Source organism: Pelodiscus sinensis, chromosome 31 (genome assembly GCF_049634645.1).
Source record: "Pelodiscus sinensis isolate JC-2024 chromosome 31, ASM4963464v1, whole genome shotgun sequence".
NCBI lineage: Eukaryota > Metazoa > Chordata > Testudines > Trionychidae > Pelodiscus > Pelodiscus sinensis.
Genome location: NC_134741.1, coordinates 1,236,569 through 1,254,732, shown reverse-complemented (window position 1 = coordinate 1,254,732; position 18,164 = coordinate 1,236,569). Strand labels below are relative to the sequence as shown.

The window sequence follows — 18,164 nt, the reverse complement described above, 5'->3', positions numbered from 1 at the left end:
ACAGAGACGTGTCTACATCTGCTGCAGGGAGACACCTCTGCCTGCCTCCACCCCTCTCCTCCAGAGTCTACAGCCCCATTGCAAAGCGGGGAGTGGAAGAAAAGAGGCTGAGGCCCATCCAACAGGACTGAAGCAGTCATGAGCAAGCCATGCCAAGGAGCCATTCTCCTGTCCATTGCTGGTGCAGTGTTGCCTCAGGCACACTGAAAAGCAGTCACTTCTAGGGTGGGCTGGACAACTGTTTAACACCTGCAGTCTCAGGGCAGGCAGGGGGCAGTGCAGGCTGCCTTCCTGCAGGGCCCCCATCAGAACTACTGTGCCCTCCTGGATTAGGAAAAGAATAAACAGGAGGACTGGAAATTAACCCACCCAGTCACACGTCTCCTAGGCAGGGAATGAGCCATCTATATTAGGCCCCAGCTGGAGTATCATGTCCAGTTCTGGGTGCCACATTTCAGGAAATGTGGAGAAACTGGAAAAGTCCAAAGAAGATCAACACAAATGATGAAAAGTCTAGAGAACATGAGATATGAGGCAAGGCTGAAGGAATTGGCCTTATTTACCTTGGAAAAGAGAAGACCGAAAAGGGACATGAGAGCAGCTTTCAAGTATCTATGGGTATGTCTACACTAGCCCCCTAGTTCGAACTAGGGAGGCTAATGTAGGCATTCGAAGTTGCAAATGAAGCCCAGGATTTAAATATCCCAGGCTTCATTTGCATCTTCCCGGGCGCCACCATTTTTAAATGTCCCTTAGTCCGAACTCCGTGCCCAGGCTACACGCGGCACGGAGTAGGTAGTTTGAATTAGGATCTCTAATTCGAAGTGCCATTACTCCTCGTGGAATGGCCATGAGGGCAGAGGACTGGACTCGATGACCTCTCGAGGTCGCTTCCAGGTCTAATGTTCTTTGATTCTATACTGCCCGCATGGGGTTAGATGGGGGCTGGTGCCCCCTAGAAGGGATGGATCTCCAGAGCCCATCCATACCTCCGTGAGCCAGCCTCTGCACCCTGCCCTGGGACTGAACCAGAACCAGTGCCTCCTAGAGAGGCCCAGTGAGATTTTGGTGCTAGGGCCCTCCCTCAAGTGGATCCCTTGCACTGGGGGTCAGGTCAGGCCCTGTTTTCTCCCACACTGTGGGGACCCAGAGGGCAGGCCCTGTGGTGCCTCTAGGCTGCTGTTGCAGTGTGAGGGGAGTGAACTGGCTAGTTCTGAAGCTTTCCCCCCATAGGCCTCAGCAAGCCTGGGGGCAGGGCTGAGCGGATGGGAGAAGCGGGGGCAGGAGGTGGCTGCCGGATATCCATCTCTGCCCTTCGCTGTCTCCTTTGAGCAGGGGTGGCTTGATCGCTTGCTGAAGCCCCCCCACCCTGCGGTTGTTCCCCACATTAATCAGATTGCAGCGAGCCAGGTTATGCTCATCTGTGCTACACTCATATCCTTGCTACCCATGTAGACAGCCCCTGAACCACTGGAAACTGAGCTTCTAGTCCAGCCTGGTGTGTGACCTCAGGCATGTCACAGCCCCCACTGTGCCTCAGTTTCCCCAGCTGTAAAATGGGAACAATGTGGTCCTCCTCACTAAAGCCCTCTGGGGATGTGTCTAAACTACATGGCTCCATTGACAGAGCCATGTAGATGAGGCTGATCGGCAGAGGGAAATGAAGCCGCGTGACCAAGGCAAGACTTGTCCTTGCCAGCCCTTGCTCCGCCCATTGGTAACACTCAGGGTGTGTCTAAGCTACATGGCTCCATCGACGGAGCCATGTAGATGAGGCTGATTGGCAGAGGGAAATGAAGCCGCAATTTAAATAATCGCGGCTTCATTTAAATTTAAATGGCTGCCACGCTCTGCCAACCAGCTGACGACCAGCTGTTTGTCGGCAGATCAGAGCAGTCTAGACGCTCCCCCATTGACATGAAAGCCCTTTGTCAACCTCCCTCCTTATGCCTCGTGGGATGAGGTTTACCGGGGAGGTCGACAAAGGGCTTTCATGTTGATGGGGGAGTGACTAGACTGCCCCGATCTGCTGACAAACAGCTGATCATCAGCTGGTTGGCAGAGCGCGGCAGCCATTTAAATTTAAATGAAGCCGCGATTATTTAAATCGTGGCTTCATTTCCCTCTGCCAATCAGCCTCATCTACATGGCTCCGTCGATGGAGCCATGTAGATTAGACACACCCTGAGTGTTACCAATGGGCGGAGCAAGGGCTGGCAAGGACAAGTCTTGCCTTGGTCACGCGGGCTTGGTACCATTCCAGTGGGTGGATGGTGCCATCAGTTGCTTGATAGTGTTTTGTGTCTGGATGCAATCAAGTGAGGCAGTCCAGTCACAGGTGGGTGAGTGGCTGGAAGTCAGTGGATAGGGAACTGGGTGCCAGGCGGCAGGTCACTGGCAAATTCAGTGTATGGGGAAGGGACTCCCCATGCCTCCACTCACAGCACTTGCGGGCGGAGTTCACAAATGACAAAGCTCTTCTCGCTTCCCCACCAGCCAAGCCATCACTTTACTCTGGGTCTTTAACATGTGCTGTCCCTTGCCTTGGGTGGGCACTGCTGAACAAAATGTGGGATTGGGGGGCACAAGCACCCAGACCCATGATCCCCCACCCTGCTGCTTTTGCCCCAAGGCCCCCCCACACACACTGTCCCACCCACCCAAAATGCTCCTGAGCTACCTCTTCCTCTCAAGATCCACCCCCCACTTGTAGTCTCCCCCTGCCATTGCCCCCCACCCTCTGCTCCATGCCCCTTGGCCCTGGCCTGCCTGGAGACTGGCAGGTTTTCTACCAGCTGATGCCAGAGCCAGGCACCCCAAGCACCTCCCACAACCAAATCCCCCTCCCTCAGAGACAGGCAAACCCAGAGCCCCCCACCCCCACCAACCAAATCCCCTGCCTTCAGAGACAAGCAACCCCAGAGCCCTCCACTAAATCTCCCTCCTTCAGAGCTAAGCAACCCAGCATCTCCTCCCCAGCCAAATCCCCCTTTGCTATGCCTCTGCTGTAGTATTAAAAAGTCTTAATTACAAATCAAAGTACAAAAATCATAGCAAGTGCTACAATAGACACAAAGCTGGAATTCCTAAAACCAATAACAACTACTTACTTAACATTTATGGATGATCATTAGCTATTAAAATAAAAACACATGCATTGCAAAGTGATAATACAGATAAAGGACAATGTATTCGGAGTAATGGAAATAACATTTGTAAAAGTGCAAAACTATAATTAAAATGGTTTAAAGAAGCAAGTGCAATTCAGGAAATCACATCAGCAGATAAAAACCAGATTGGGAACCATTATGAGACTTCATGTAGATATACAGTGATAAGAGATTCTTTTAAATTCTCAAAATGTGTGACACAGAGTTTGAGGGAACATAGATAAGGGTATGTCTACACTACAAAGTTAATTCGAACTAACAGCCATTAGTTCGAATTAACTTTCATAGGCGCTACACATACAAGCCGCTAGTTCGAACTTAATTTGAACTAGTGGAGTGCTTAAATCGAACTAGGTAAACCTCATTCTACGAAGACTAACGCCTAGTTCGAATTAAGTAGTTCGAATTAAGGGCTGTGTAGCTAGTTGGAGGCTAGCCCTTCCCAGCTTGTCCTGGTGGCCACTCTGGGCCAAGCCAGGGAAACTCTTCTGCCCCCCTCCTGGCCCCGGAGTCCTTAAAGGGCCACGGTCTGGCTATGGTGACCGTGCCAGGTGAAAGCCTCCCAGCACCCAGCCAGCAGACCCTGCACCTGGCACGGCACGGCACGACACAAGCCAGCCACCCGCTGCCCCCCAGCCCTCCGCCTCTTTCCGGGACCAGGCTGGCAGCTCCTAGGAGCCTGCCCGGGGCTGCAAGAGGCGGGCACCCACCTGGTATAGTGCAGAGATCGTGGACCTCATCCACGACCTCCGCACTAGGCACAGGAAAGTGTCTGTCTAGGGCAGGATAGCTGCCAGCCTGGCCACCAAGGAGCAGGTTTGCATGAAAATCAAGGTGGTCCAGTGAGACCCCCGACCCTGAGACCTGAGCTTAGAACATAAGAACATAAGAATGACCATACTGGGTCAGACCAAAGGTCCATCTAGCCTAGTAGCCTGTCTGCCAACAGCGGCCCACACTAGGTACCCTGGAGGGGATGGACCGAAGACAACAACCAAGCCATTTGTCTCATGCCATCCACCTCCAGCCTTCCACAAACAGAGGCCAGGGACACCATTTCTACCCCCTGGCTAATACCACTCCATGGACCCAACCTCCATGACTTTATCTAACTTCTCTTTAAACTCGGTTCTAGTTCTAGCCTTCACAGCCTCCTGCAGCAAGGAGTTCCACAGGTTGACTCTTTGCTTTGTGAAGAAGAACTTTCTTTTATAAGTTTGAAGCCTGCTACCCATTCATTTCATTTGGTGTCCTCTAGTCCTTCTATTATGGGAACTAATGAAGAACTTTTCTTTATGCACCCTTTCCACACCACTCATGCTTTTAGAGACCTCTATCATATCCCCTCTCAGTCTCCTCTTTTGTAAGCTGAAAAGTCCCAGTCTCTTTAGCCTCTCTTCATATGGGACCTGTTTCAAACCCCTGATCATTTTAGTTGCTCTTTTCTGAACCCTTTCCAAGGCCAAAATGTCTTTTCTGGGGTGAGGAGATCACATCTGTACACAGTACTGAAGATATGGCGTACCATAGTTTGATACTTCCCCTCCTCCTTCTTCCCCTGGCTTCCCCCTTCCAGCTCCCTCCTCCCAGGTTTCCTCCTCCCCTCTCCCACCCTCTTTCTTCCACTCTCCCACCTCCTTTTCCCAGTCTCCCCGAGTTTTGTTCAATAAAGAGAGTTTCTATTTTTGAACACATGTGTCCTTTATTTTGTACATCAGGAAGGGGGGCTAGGGAGGGGTAAGTGGGAGGAGGTGAAGGAGGAATGGGGTACGAGCCCCCGATGGGGAGGACTGGGGTGGCTCTGCGGGCTCCTCGGGGTGGAAGCTCTCCTGCAGCCCCCCGATTGACTCCCCCTCCCCCCTGGATGGCAGCCTGCAGCAAGTGCATCCAGGCTGATGGCCGAGTGCTGTGATGTGCCGAGTGTGGGCCCTTAGGGCACTCCAAGACAGGACTGCTTTGCAAGCGGGGAACCCCTGAGAACTGTCTGTCCGGGGTGGTGGTCGGGTCCCTTTAAGCACAGCCCTCGGCTTGCCTGAGACAACAGCTCCACGCTCTAAGTCCTAACCTGATGCTCTGCGGGCACTGCTTCCAGCCATCCTTAACCTCGGTTCAGGGTCCACTCAATGTGGACATGCTAGTTTGAATTAGCAAAATGCTTTCCAACTAGTTTTTAGGTCTAGATGCACTAGTTCAAATTAGCTTAGTTAGAATTAACTAATTCGAATTAAGTCAGTTTGTAAGCAGTGCCCTTGTACTATGCTGGGTGGAGCAGGGCTGTACCTGTAGTGACATGACACATTACCCCTGGCCAGACACTCGTTCTGAGGCAGAGGTCACCAACCAGTAGATAGGGATATACTGGTATATCTTGTAGCCTCTGTCAGGTGATCCTGACTGGTGTGGCCAAGAAGATATCAAGTGTCAGCATTTCAGCCGCCCCTCCCCCCCACTGCTGTGCATGTCCTGCACTTTGCCTTGCAGCTGACACTCCGCCTGGGAGTCTCCTGCTTTGTGTGCAGGGCAGGGGAGGAAAAAGAGGGGTGCTGATGTCAGGGTTCTCCATATACCATTCTGTATCCTTTCTCCACAGGACATGGGATTGAGTTTTCTTGCAGCTTTAGGGAGTGTTATAGGGCAAGGGCATGGGTGAGCCTGCCTTAGCCCCACTCCACCATCATCTAGGAGTGACCAGCAGTGCCAAAATGGAGCACACATCCCTAACTCCTACCCCAGGCATGAACCCAGTCCTGTATCCTAGCCCTTATCCTAGCTCTGAGCACCCCTGCATCCAAATACCCTCCCAAAGCCTGCACCTAGAACACCATCCTAGATGCATGCTCCAAGAGATGCTCAGAGCCCTTCTCACACTCCAGATCCCTTAAGCCAAGACCAGAGCCTGCGCACCCAACCCTCTGTCCCAGGCTGGTGAAAGAGACTGAGGATGGGCAAGAGATGGAGGACAGAGGGTGCAGGGTCTGGGACTTAGAGAAGGGGTAGGAAGGAAGTGGGAAAAGGGTATTTATACATAAGGTACATATTGGATTGCACTTTCAAAACATTGAAGCCCCCTGCTCTGAGGTCTCTGACCCATGTCCCCATTGCCCCCAGGAGGAATCACAAAAGTTTCACTTGGCCATGTTGGTGAGGAGTCCTGTGGCACCTTATAGATGAACTGAAGATAGTGCCACAGGATTCCTCGCCGATTTTGCAGATTCAGACTAACACGGCTACCCCTCCAATACTTGGCCATGTTTGGGGCTCAGGATCTGGGACGGAGTTTGGGTGCAAGAGGGGTGCATGCTAGGGCGAGCTTGGGGGACGGGTGCGGGCTCTGCCATGGGTCAGGGGATTGCAGTACAGGAGAGGGTGTGGATGGGAGGGACTTTAGCACATCAGCATAGTACACAAAAGAAAGGCGATGCAGTGACTTCAGATAGACATAGAAACGAAGAGAAAACTATTAAATACTCCAAAAGTGAGAGGCAGAGTTTGAGACAGGAACTGTCTGTAGAATATTTCACACTTGTACACATACAGAGGAACGGTGGTGTCTAAGCATTGACCATCTAGGAATTGGGAGGCCTGTGCCTTTAAGAACTCAAGCCCAGGAGCCCGCCCCTGCTCGGGGGCTGACAGGCAGCGCCCAGGGAAAAGAAAGAAAAAAAAGACTTTGCACCCCTGGCAAAACGATATTTACAAGTACATCAGGTGGCTGGTCCCGCAGGGTGACTGTTCCCACCTCTCCCCATCCCTAAACGGGGGTTTTGTCCACGCACAGGGTCTCGCAGTGTCCCCCCCCCCCCCCCCCCGCCAGGGCTTAACCACGGCTACCACCCCCACCCCCCGATTTTTCAAATTTTGCCCCTCTTCTGCTGCTAAAAAAAGCAGCTTGATCCTCCCAGCCAGTAAATTTTTGCCTCCTGATCAGACCATGACACACATCCCGTTGAAATTCGCCCCCAATAATCATTTTAAACCGCTCCGAAGAGGAGGAAGCAAATCCTACGAAGCACTGAGGGCAGAGAGAGGGCAGCGGCTACAGCGAAGGCTACTGACTTTGCTCAGTTCGGGTGCGCATGCTCAATGCACCCAAAGTCGCAAATTTGGAAAAGTTAGTGTTTTGCTCGCTGCTCCCTGCCCAGCCCGGAACATCCGCGGGCGGGGCCAGCTGCACCCAACGTTCCAGCCCTTGCGCACAGAGTGAGGGCAGCGGTCTCAACCGCGACTACTGCGCATGCTCTGCTCGGGTGGCGCCTGCGCAAGGCGTCCTAAGGGGGCAAACATTGAGACCGCCTGTTGGAGCTGCCGCTGCCAGGTGTGTGCGGGGAGTCCGGGCTTGGGGGGGAGGATAGAAGTGGGAGGAGGACCCGTCCGCTGTGTTTGCAAACCGGCCCGTGGGGTGGGGGCGGCGGTTTCCCGGAAGGGGGGACGGGGCATTTCGGAGCCATTCCCAGGTCTAGGGTCTGTCGGGCACCACGTGCGCGCGGAAACGTTTTATCTGCAGCCCCTGCAAACCCGCCGCGCCCTGCCTGGCTCTAGAGCCCGGAGAATCCCTGTTCGTCGCCTGCGTCTGCTCCAAGTGGCCTAGCTCCCGCTGCCAAGCAGGGGTAGGAAACCAAGGGCCCAGGAGCCGCACGTGGCTCCTAGCCTGCCTGGATCTGGCCCCTGACCATCTGGGAACACCCCCACCCCCATATTGGGGAGCTTGCACTGGCCCCAAACTCCGAAAAGGTTCCCTTTTTAACGCCTTTTAACATGAACTCAGAAAAAAGTTACGCTTAGGTTATGCCTAGGCTGCAGCTCTTTTCTGGTATAAGATGCCCCAAATGCCTCCTGGCCCTTTGGGCAACCCTCCCTGCACCCCTTCCTTTGCAGCCACACCCAGCAGTGAACGGGGAATTCTTTCTCGCTTCACTGTTTTTATGTCAGGGGATTTGCAACTTTCTCCTTCTGTGCATGTGTCTTGCTCCTAATCTGCATGTGACACTTGTTCTCTCCTCCCCCCCCCCCCCAGCTGCATCTCGGGTCCCCTGACAGCCCCCCCCCCCCACCAGGACACATCCTGGGTCTCTGGGCAGGCTGCCCCCAGCATCTCTCTCACTGCCTCCCCTCTTCACCAGTCTGCACCTCCCCCCTTGCCCGGCCACATCTCAGCCCCCTACCCCACGTATACCATTTCCCTTTCCCCAACTCTGGCTCACAGCTTCCTGGCAGGCTGCCCCCCCCCCCCCCCCATGACAAAAATTAAATAAATATGTTTTTTAAAACAGTCTTTCTAAAAGCGCACCAAAAGTCTGAAAATAAAGTAAAAAACAACAAATGGTCTGGTAGCACTTTATAGACTAACAAAACATGTAGATGGTATCATGAGCTTTCGTGGGCACAGCCTGCTTCTTCAGATGACTGGAGTTATGAGTAGGGGAAATGAAAACTAGAAATAAATAGAAGGGGTGGGGGGAGGAGAAAGATGCTCCTTTTTTTTTTAAGTATCTGGAGAAGGGATGCTAAACCTGATGTAGAAGCTGTAGAAACCTTTTCATATTTAGCTAGAAGCCATCTTGTATCACAGAAACCATTTCAGCTTTTCTCTCAAGCACGTAGACCAGAGAGAACTTTCTGTCACCCCGTGAGAAGAGGCCTACAGGATGGGCTATTGGTATGTGTTAATTGGGCTGGTTGGGACAGGAGATGTACTCCCTCGTACCTGTCCGCCATCTTGTTGATAAAGCTTTGTTTTTCCAAGTTTAATTGAGGATTTCTGTAATTGGATGCCCTGACGTCAGACTTTTTGGTTAAGGGTATAAAGATACTAGGATTGATTGTATTAGCAGTCTTACTGGGCCTGGCTTTGCTGGGACCACATTTGGCTCATGCTGTGCTTTATTAATTAATAAAGCTGTTTGTTAGCTGCCTAAACAGAGAGGAGCGTTTTTTTGTTTCAACACTGAGCAGATAAAAATCAAAGTCAGTAGACAGATAGATAGCTAAGGCAGGAAGGATACCATTCAGAAAGCTGTTAGCACCTTCAGTGATAAAGAATCCACCATCCTGTATCTAGATTGAGCCTATTAGCATGCGAATTGAATTTGTATGTGTATTGTAATTCCAAGCTTTCCCTGTGGATTTGATTAGAGGAGCTGGCCTGTAACAAGACTGCCACCTGCAGATCTGTTAGTTTATGGTTAGGTAAGCAGAAATATTCTGCCACTGGTTTCTGAGTATTCCTTTTACGTATATCCGATTTGTGTCCCTTGATTCTGTCTCGCAGGGAATTGACCAATATATATAGCAGAGGGGCACTGTTAGCATTTGATGGCATAGATCAAATTTCTAGATGAGCAGTCAAATGACCCTTTGATTTTGTGGCTTATGTTGTTTGCTCGAGTGAATTCGATGAATTCGTCAGTGTAGATATGTGGGCAGAGTTGGCATCTTTTTTGGTTGCAGGGCTGGGTTCCTGGAGGTTTATAATGTGGTTGTGTGGCATGGTTCTTAGAAAGAATATGTTCCGTTCTCTGCTTATTTTCAGAAAGAGCAGCTCTGGTGCAAGAGGGTTTTTTTGTGCAAGAAAGAGTACTGTAGACAGCCCTGTTGTATTTGTGTGATGATGAGAGCAGCACACCTGGCTGTGTGGTGGCTTATTCAGTCCCTGGTGAGAGCAGGGAGGGCAGGCAAGGGACACCTGGCGGAGTTGGGTACTGGAGGCACTGTTTTGCAGTGGTTCCGGTCCTACCTGTTGGGACACTTATCAGAAGCTGCTGCTATTCGACCCCGTGGCGATTGTGCTATGGGTCCTGCAAGGTTTCATCTTGTCCCCTATGCTATTTAATATCTACATGAAGCCGCTGGGAGAGGTCATAAGGAGTTTTGGAGGACCATGCCATCAATATGCAGATGATACCCAACTCTATTTCCCTGTGACATTAGAACAGGTGTGGCGGTAACTGATTTAAATCAGTGTCTTGAGGCAGTGATGGTTTGGATGAAGTCAAATAAGCTGAAGTTGAACCCAGATAAGACTGAGGTCTTGTGGATCAGGAGGCCATCTGTTCGTCAATATGGCATGGCACCTGTTCTATATGGGGTTACTCTCCCGCTGAAAGAACAGATACACAGCTTGGGAGTCCTCCTGGACCCTTTTTTAACATCTGAAAAAAAGATTTCTTCGGTGGCCAGGAGTGCCTTTGGGCAACTTCGTTTGATCCACTAGCTGCGACCCTTTCCGAACAAGCATGACTTGGCCACAGTGATCCATGCTCTTGTTACATCCCGGACGGATTACTGTAATGCACTTTATGTGGGGCTGCCTCTAAAGAGTCTTCGGAAACTTCAACTGGTCCAGAATGCGGCTGCTCAAGTTTTAACTAACACTTGATGCCAGTGCTTCAGTATGTTTCCAGGCACAATTTAAGGTCTTAGTTATGACCTATAAAGCCTTAAATGAGTTGGGACCGGGGTATCTGAAGGACCGTCTTCTCCCATATGAACCTGCCCGGGGATTGAGGTCAGCTGGGAAGGCTTTGCTTAGTGTTCCCCCACTTGTGGAGATAAGATTAACATCTACGAGGAACAGTGCATCCTCAGCTTTTGCTCTTAGGCTGTGGAAGTCTCTTCCTTGGGATATTCGCATGGCGCCAATGCTAGTGTTGTTTCGGCGTCAGGCTAAAGCCACCCTTTTTATTCATGCTTTTATTAATGTTTGAGTCTGTATGTGTGTGTTCCTCCTCTTTATATGTTTGTAGCTGGTTATGTCCCTCTGCGGTCTCATATTTTAAATTTTTATATATATTTGTATTGTGTTTTTTTTTTTTTGTAAGCCGCCTTGAATATTTTAAATAGAACGGTGGGGTAAAAATATTTAAATAAATAAATAAAACCCCTTCCGCAAAAATGGCAGCTCATTAGGTGTGCAAATGAGGCACGGCGATATACATCACCGCGCCTCAGTTGCATATCTTCTTGTGCAACAATGCAATGTAGATTGTTCCAGGTGCAGTAATATTGAAACTCAAGCCAGATATTGGGAGAAATTAATGTAACTCTGGCGTCTAATTTGTGCGTGGTTTTTCTAGAATAGCTAGACTCAGCGTTTGCCCACAAGGGCAGAGTCTAGCATGTGTGTCACCAGGGCCAAAGTTTGGGGAAACTGAGAGTGTGGAAAGGATTAAAGCCTCTTCTGACATGTCACCAATTGCCCTTCTCCCCCTGCCAGGTTACAAGACACCCGTCTCTGTCTCCAGCTCAGCCGTTGGCGCTGCAGGCCAGGGACAGGAAATGGCTGTGGCAGTGCTGATGAGCTTCGAGGAGGTGGCTGTGTATTTCTCTGAGGAGGAATGGGCTCTGCTGGATCCGGGTCAGAGAACCCTCTACTGGGATGTGATGCAGGAGAATTATGAGGCTGTGAGCTGGCTGGGTAAGGATTCCTATCCCTTCAGGTGGGCTCTGGTGCAGCTGGGTTGGGTTTGGTTCAGGATCCTTCATTTCTCCCAGCCCCAATGTCAGCAGTATGATCCCCAGGAATCCTGGCTCCTGTGTGAGAGACTGTCCCCTCCATGGCCCCTTTGGGGGAAGCAGGTTCAGGGACATAACAATGGTGCTGCTCTTCCCACACCCCAGGTCTCTGTGTGCTTCCCAGCATCTTGCTCCTGTTGTGCCTTGGCCAGAGCTCTCAGTGGAAGGGCCCAGGCAGGAACAGCAGATACCAGAGCTGTGGGGTTGGGTGTGGCTTCTGTTAGTGCCTGCAGAGTACCACTTGTGCTGTGGTGCTGAGGCCCTAGAAGGAAGGCGCAGACTCAGAGTCCTTTCCTGTCTCTGGTAGATTCTGTGTAGCCCAGTGGGGCACCTAATGGCAGGCCCAACTGACCACAAGAGGAAGCTGGGAAACCACACAAGGGCTGCTGCTGGCAGAGTAGAACTGAGGCTGCAGAGGGGGAGCTGAGCTGCAGCAACACCCACAAGCAGCAAAGAAGCAGCACAGCCCATCTCTGCCCTAGCTGGCCACAGGAACAGCTGGGCACGGCCCTGGTCGGCCATGGGAATGGCAGCTGTTGTGGGCAGCTGGCAGGGCCCTCCCATGCACAGTCAGTCAGGATCAGGAGTGTGGAGCATAGGCAGGGCCTGAAGCAACCAGCCAAGGGTTCATTTTTCTCCTCAGACAACTTCCCCTGCCTCCTTCTGGCCCAAGTAGAGCATCTGAGCCAAAGAGCAGGGTGAGCCAAGCCCCCCAGCCAGGAGCTTTGTGGACAGAGCCTTGGGGAGTTAGAGCTCTGCTGGGTCCTTCCTCTCCCAGCCCTCATGACCCACCATGTGGCAGCTGCAGTCTGAGCTCTGACTGGGGGCTTCAGTGTCAGACCTGCCAGCTTGCCCTAGAGCTCCTCTTCCTAGCAGTGTGTTCCATCGCAGGGCAGGACAGAAATGGGTCTTGAGAGAGACCAAGTTGTACCCTAGATCAGTGTTTCTCAACCTTTTTTTTTAAGTACCCGCTTTAAGAAAAACTAAGAGCCCCCAACACCTACAATTTTCAGACACACAACATTTTTTTAACTATTGGAACACATTTGTTTAAACAACTTGATCGTAGCCAGTTGGATGATGACATTTTTTAGTGTAAAAAGTAGAAAAATAATAAAGTGCTGTAAAACTTAAAAAAAATCAGTTTTCTCCAAATTTCAGTTGTGTTGACACACTCCCCAGACTTCTCTCAAATACTCTAAGGGTACTCGCACCAATGGTTAAGAAATGCCCTAGAGAGTTCAGCAGAGTGCTCAGCTCCCCTAAGGAACCAGCTCAGCCTTTCCCAAGGTAGGGGGGGATTCACCTTTATTGCAGGTGAGTGTGTCCTGGGATCTTGTACCAGCCAGAGCCCAGTCTCTGCAAGGTGAGGAAGGAGCCGCTATGGGTGGGCGACTCAGATCCTGACTCTGGAAGCAGTAATGGCATAGGCTGTAATGAACAAGATCAGCACTTGGTTAATTGCTCCCCAAACAGGATTTCCAGTCTCTAAAGCTCATGTGCTCTCCTGGGTGAAGCAAGGGGAGGAGCTACGGATCCCAGATCTCCAGGGCTGTGAGGAAGAAGAGGTGTGTGACATCCACACAGGTGAGCGATCAGCTAACTGATTCACAAACCAATTGCTGTGTTCTTCTGGCAGGTTTCACTTGTGCATTATCATCTAGTCTCACTGAACCTTCAGCCTGTCTTCAACTCCAATTTGAAGGTGGTGGGTGGGCAAAAGAGCTATGGAGAAGGAGGGTGAACTCAGCTCAGATTATTAAATCTTTCCAGCCATTTTTTAGGCGTGTTTCCCCTTTTCTATTTCTCTTTTAGTGTTTCCTTTCAGCTCAGCACAGGGAATGACTCCTGTCTGGATTCTCTGTCACAGCAGGTGATGGGATGCTGAGTGAGAACCATGAGAAGAATCTTCAGCAGGAAGGACCGGAGCAAATGGCTCTATGCAAGATGTTATTGGGAAGATCTCAAGGGCATGTTTCTCAAAGTACTGAGGAAGAAGAGGCCTGTGAGAATCCACGTAGCCCACAAATGCAGCAGGGAAACCATCCAGGAGAGGGGCAGAGTAAATCCAGTCACAGAAGCAGAGAGAGAAAAACAAACACAGAAACTGTTAAACAGAAAATCCCCCATCAACAGTCACCCTGCACTTGCAGTGACTGTGCAGCTCTTCTTACACAAGACAGAACCCTCACAGGGGAGAAACCCTTCAGCTGCCCTGACTGTGGGAAAAGCTTCATTTGTAGCTCAAAGCTGAATACACATAGGAAAATCCACAAAGGGGAGAAACCCTTTAGTTGCTCTGACTGTGGGGAAAGCTTCAGGTATAGTTCAAACCTTAAAACACATTTAAGAAGGCACACAGGAGAGAAACCCTTCAGCTGCTCTGACTGTGGGAAAAGCTTCAGGTATAGTTCAAACCTTAAAACACATTTAAGAAGCCACAAAGGGGAGAAACCATTCAGCTGCTCTGACTGTGGGAAAAGCTTCAGTCGGAATGCTAATCTTCTTATCCATAGGAGAACTCATACGGGGGAGAAACCCTTTTACTGCTCTGACTGTGGGAAAAGCTTCAGTAGTAGCACAGTCCTTAATAGCCACCAGAAAAGCCACAAAGAAGAGAGACCCTTTAGGTGCTCTGACTGTGGGAAAAGCTTCAGTCGGAGCTCAAATCTTCTTAACCATATGGGAGCACACACAGGAGAGAAACCCTTCAGCTGCTCTGATTGTGGGAAATGCTTCAGTCACAGATCATACCTTCTTCTCCATAGGAGAATCCACACAGGGTATAAACCTTTCAACTGCTCTGACTGTGAGAAATGCTTCACTCAGAGGTCACAACTTGTTAAACACAGGAGAACCCACACAGGAGATAAACCCTTCAGCTGCTCTGACTGTGGGAAAAGCTTCAGTTGTAGCTCAAAGCTTGATACACATTGTAGAAGCCACAAAGGAGAGAAACCCTTCAGCTGCTCTGACTGTGGGGAAAGCTTCATTTGGAGGACGCAGCTTGTTAGGCATTGGAGAACCCACACAGGGGAGAAACCAAATACCAGAAGTGGGGAAAACCTTTTAGCAAGCAGGATCAAAGCCTTAGGTGGGCCTGATTCTGATTCAGAATCAGGCCCACCTAAGGCTTTGATCCTGCCCATGAGATAGTACCAGGTCCCACGTCTTTATGGGCATGTATTGCAGGGGAAAGAGCTCAGCCCGCCCCTCTTTCTGCCATGCAGACACTGGAGAGGAGGCAGCGCTGGGACTGAGGGTCCTCAATGGCACCTCAGTCATATGGACTAGGGCTGGCCTCCAAAATTCAAGGCACCACTGCACCTCTGGCCTCCAAAGCTAGGTCATGGTCACAGCCTTAGACTCTCATGCTTCTGGAGCCATGAGGCCATGGCAGTAGTGCCTCTGGGGCCAGCCCTTGGCTGCATGGTTGTAGCAGTGGTGCCTGCAGTCCCATGTGGCTGCAGCAGTGACACTTCTGGTCTCCAGGGCTGACCTGCAGCTGCATGGCTGCAGCAGCAGGACGTCCCTCTGGGGCAGGGTGTGGCTGGAGATGTTGCTGCAAGGGGTTACGAAGCCAGGTAACATTCTCCCTCATTCCCAGACCTGTCCCACCCAACCCCCTCACTTCCCTCCCTTCACCCCCAGCTTGCTCTGACAATCCCCTTGTTCTTGCACCTTCTCTCCTGATCACACTCTGCCTCTTCTCTTGTTCCTCCTCCCTCCACCTGGCCAGACACTGCTTCCAGCCTGCTTCTACACCCCAGCTCCCTCTCAAATCCTGCTCCCCATCCTTGTCCTCTTTCCTGGCAGCCCTGTCTCACACACTGTGCCCTACATCAGTGAGCATTGGGAAGGTTTGGAGGGTTGGTTGTGAGGTTTTTTTTTTTTTTTTGCTTCTCAGTTCTGTGGTCCCCAACTGGTGTTTCTGTGGGTCAGCAGTACTGTGGTTGCTGACCCACAGAAGCAGAGGAGTAGCAGTGTTAGCTTGACTTGCATCTGACGAAGTGGGTCTTTGCCCACGAAAGCTTATGCTCCAATAAATCTTTTAGTTTATAAGGTGCCACAGGACTCCTCGTCACTTTGACAGATCCAAGCTAACACAGCTACTCCTCTGCTTCTGTGGGTCAATGACCATGACCCAAAAATGGTTGTCCACTACTGCTTTAAATAAAGAAAACATTGAAACCTTTTGTGTTGGTCATAATGTTTAAAAAGAAGTTTGACAAAGTAGCACGAGAAAGTGACAATACTTACTCTGTTTTATAATGTCAATTAAACTGATCTCCCCATCTGCTGCACTAGCAAAATGGCTCAAATGTAATTATATAATTAGCTGTGAGTGTCCATTAGCAACTGGTAGTTTGTGGAAATGTTTGCATGGACCCAGGTGGAACACAGGGCATGTAGTGGAGAAAGTGTGGCCAAAACACAGGCCTTGCGGTGAGCAGGGTTTGCATCTGTGCAAGGGAAACCCTATTGAATTTCAATTCCAACACCTTAACCACTCAGCCATGACAGGTATAAGCTCAGCAGTGCCCCCAGGGCCAGGGAAACTGGTAAATAATCCCAGTTCCCAGGCCTGACGTCACTTGCCACAGAATTCACACAGCAAACCTGGTTCCTAGCACATGAGGGCTGTGTCTAGACTGCATCCCTTTTCCGTAAAAGGGATGCAAATTAGACACATCGCAATTGCAAATGAAGCGGGGATTTAAATCCCCTCTGCTTCGTTTGCATAAAAATGGCTGCCGCTTTTTTCCGGCTCGGAGCTTTGCTGGAGAAAAGCGCCAGTCTAGACGCAGATCTTTCAGAAAATAAAGCCTTTTCCGAAAGATCCCTTATTCCTTATTTTAAGAGGAATAAGGGATCTTTCAGAAAAGGCTTTATTTTCCGAAAGATCCGCGTCTAGACTGGTGCTTTTTTCTGGCAAAGCTCCTAGCCGGAAAAAAGTGGCAACCATTTTTATGCAAACGAAGCAGGGGGATTTAAATCCCTGCTTCATTTGTAATTGCGATGTGTCTAATTTGCATCCCTTTTATGGAAAAGGGATGCAGTCTAGACACAGCCGAGGAGTTTGGGGTTTCCCTTCATAGGTTCAAATCCTGCTCCCAGTGAGCCCTGTGTTTTGGCCACACCTGTAACCAGGGCAGCAAGCTACACAACCCCTGAGGCACTGTTCTCACGCTCCCCCTCCCTTGTCTATCCCCTTCTGTTCCTGTCAGAGATGCCTGGGATGGTTCCTCATGCTGGGTCCCTGAGGTCTCAGGCAAACTCTCAGCTGCCCCTCGCCCAGCCTGCCTGTGTGGGACTGTACCTGCTGTGAACAAGGATGAGATGCTGCTTCGTTCCCAGCCTGCCTAGTTTCTGAGGCTTAGATGGTGTTTGTGTTTATTTCTTGGGTGATCTGCTTTGCCCTGTGCGCTCACTGTTCATGTAACTTCAGCCCATCTCTCTGGAGTAAGAGAGGTTCCATTGCCTTTCTCTAAACCACGGTGTGTAGCTAAATGTGCTGCAGGAACCTGCACAGGAACAACAGCTGGTGTGTTGGCCTCACCACACTAAGGAGCGGGTGCCCAGCGTAACACACCGGAGCTAGGTCTATACGAAGGCTTCTTGCTCATGAACTCTTGAGCTCTTGTACAAAAAGGCCTATTCCTCATATAAAGTGGGATAACTGCCACAAAAAGCCCTGTGTTCTTATATGATTTATGATACTTTTTCTTGCACAAGAACGGGCTTGTAGTGTGGATGCGCCTCAAGTTTTTGCACAAAAATGGCCGTTTTTGCACAAAACCTCAGGCTACGTCTAGACTGGCATGATTTTCCGCAAATGCTTTTAACGGAAAAGTTTTTCCGTTAAAAGCATTTGCGGAAAAGAGTGTCTAGTTTGGCACGGGTGCTTTTCTGCAAAAGCACTTTTTGCGGGAAAGCGTCCGTGCCAATCTAGACGCAGTTTTGCGCAAGAAAACCCTGATTGCCATTTTCGCTATTGGGGCTTTTTTGCCCAAAACAATACCGCCTTGTCTACACTCGCCCTTTTGCGCAAAAGCATTTGCGCAAGAGGACTTTTGCCCAAACAGGAGCAGCATAGTATTTCCGCAAGAACACTGACAATCTTACATGAGATCATCAGTGTTCTTGCAGAAATTCAAATGGCCAGTGTAGACAGCTGGTAAATTTTTCCGCGAAAGCAACTGTTTTTGTGGAAAAACTTGCCAGTCCAGACGTAGCCCTGCAGTATAGATGTAGCCTCACACTGCTCAGGCTTGTGACCGAGGCAAGACAGGACAGGGCTGGAGAACCAGGCTTTGGAGATGTGAGGGAACCTTACAATAGCTGGGTCTGTCCTAGGCTGTGTAAAGCCTTGTGTGAGGGCAGGGTCGGGGGGATTCCCACCACATTCCAGCAGCACAGAGCAAGAGGGGCCCAGGCTGGGGAGACACAGGGCATGGGGGGTCCCAGTTTCAAGTGGCAAAC

General features: G+C 50.5%; 1 protein-coding gene across 4 annotated transcripts; it reads left to right on the top strand.

Moving 5' to 3' along the window:
• The first annotated feature begins 7,279 nt into the window (after positions 1–7,279).
• On the top strand, positions 7,280–15,877 carry LOC102453030 (KRAB domain-containing protein 1-like). 4 transcript variants are annotated; one of them, XM_075912901.1, is made up of 4 exons: positions 7,280–7,485; positions 11,383–11,583; positions 13,158–13,268; positions 13,497–15,877. In XM_075912901.1, the coding sequence occupies exons 2-4, from the start codon at positions 11,445–11,447 to the stop codon at positions 13,556–13,558; spliced, it is 312 nt and encodes a 103-aa protein (XP_075769016.1). In that variant the 5' UTR covers positions 7,280–7,485; positions 11,383–11,444; the 3' UTR covers positions 13,559–15,877. The 4 variants fall into 4 exon arrangements, with proteins under 4 accessions (XP_075769016.1, XP_075769014.1, XP_075769013.1 ...); XM_075912899.1 differs by having other exon boundaries at positions 7,340–7,485; positions 13,555–15,877; XM_075912898.1 differs by having other exon boundaries at positions 7,340–7,485; positions 13,552–15,877.
• The last annotated feature ends 2,287 nt before the right edge of the window (positions 15,878–18,164 follow it).

Excerpts from the sequence above, each read along its gene's own strand:
- LOC102453030 (XM_075912898.1), top strand. The coding sequence starts at position 11,445 with ATGGCTGTGGCAGTGCTGATGAGCTTCGAGGAGGTGGCTGTGTATTTC. Across the intron at positions 11,584-13,157 it reads TGAGGCTGTGAGCTGGCTGG|GATTTCCAGTCTCTAAAGCT; the intron begins GTAAGGATTCCT and ends CTCCCCAAACAG. Across the intron at positions 13,269-13,551 it reads GGTGTGTGACATCCACACAG|CAGGTGATGGGATGCTGAGT; the intron begins GTGAGCGATCAG and ends TCTCTGTCACAG.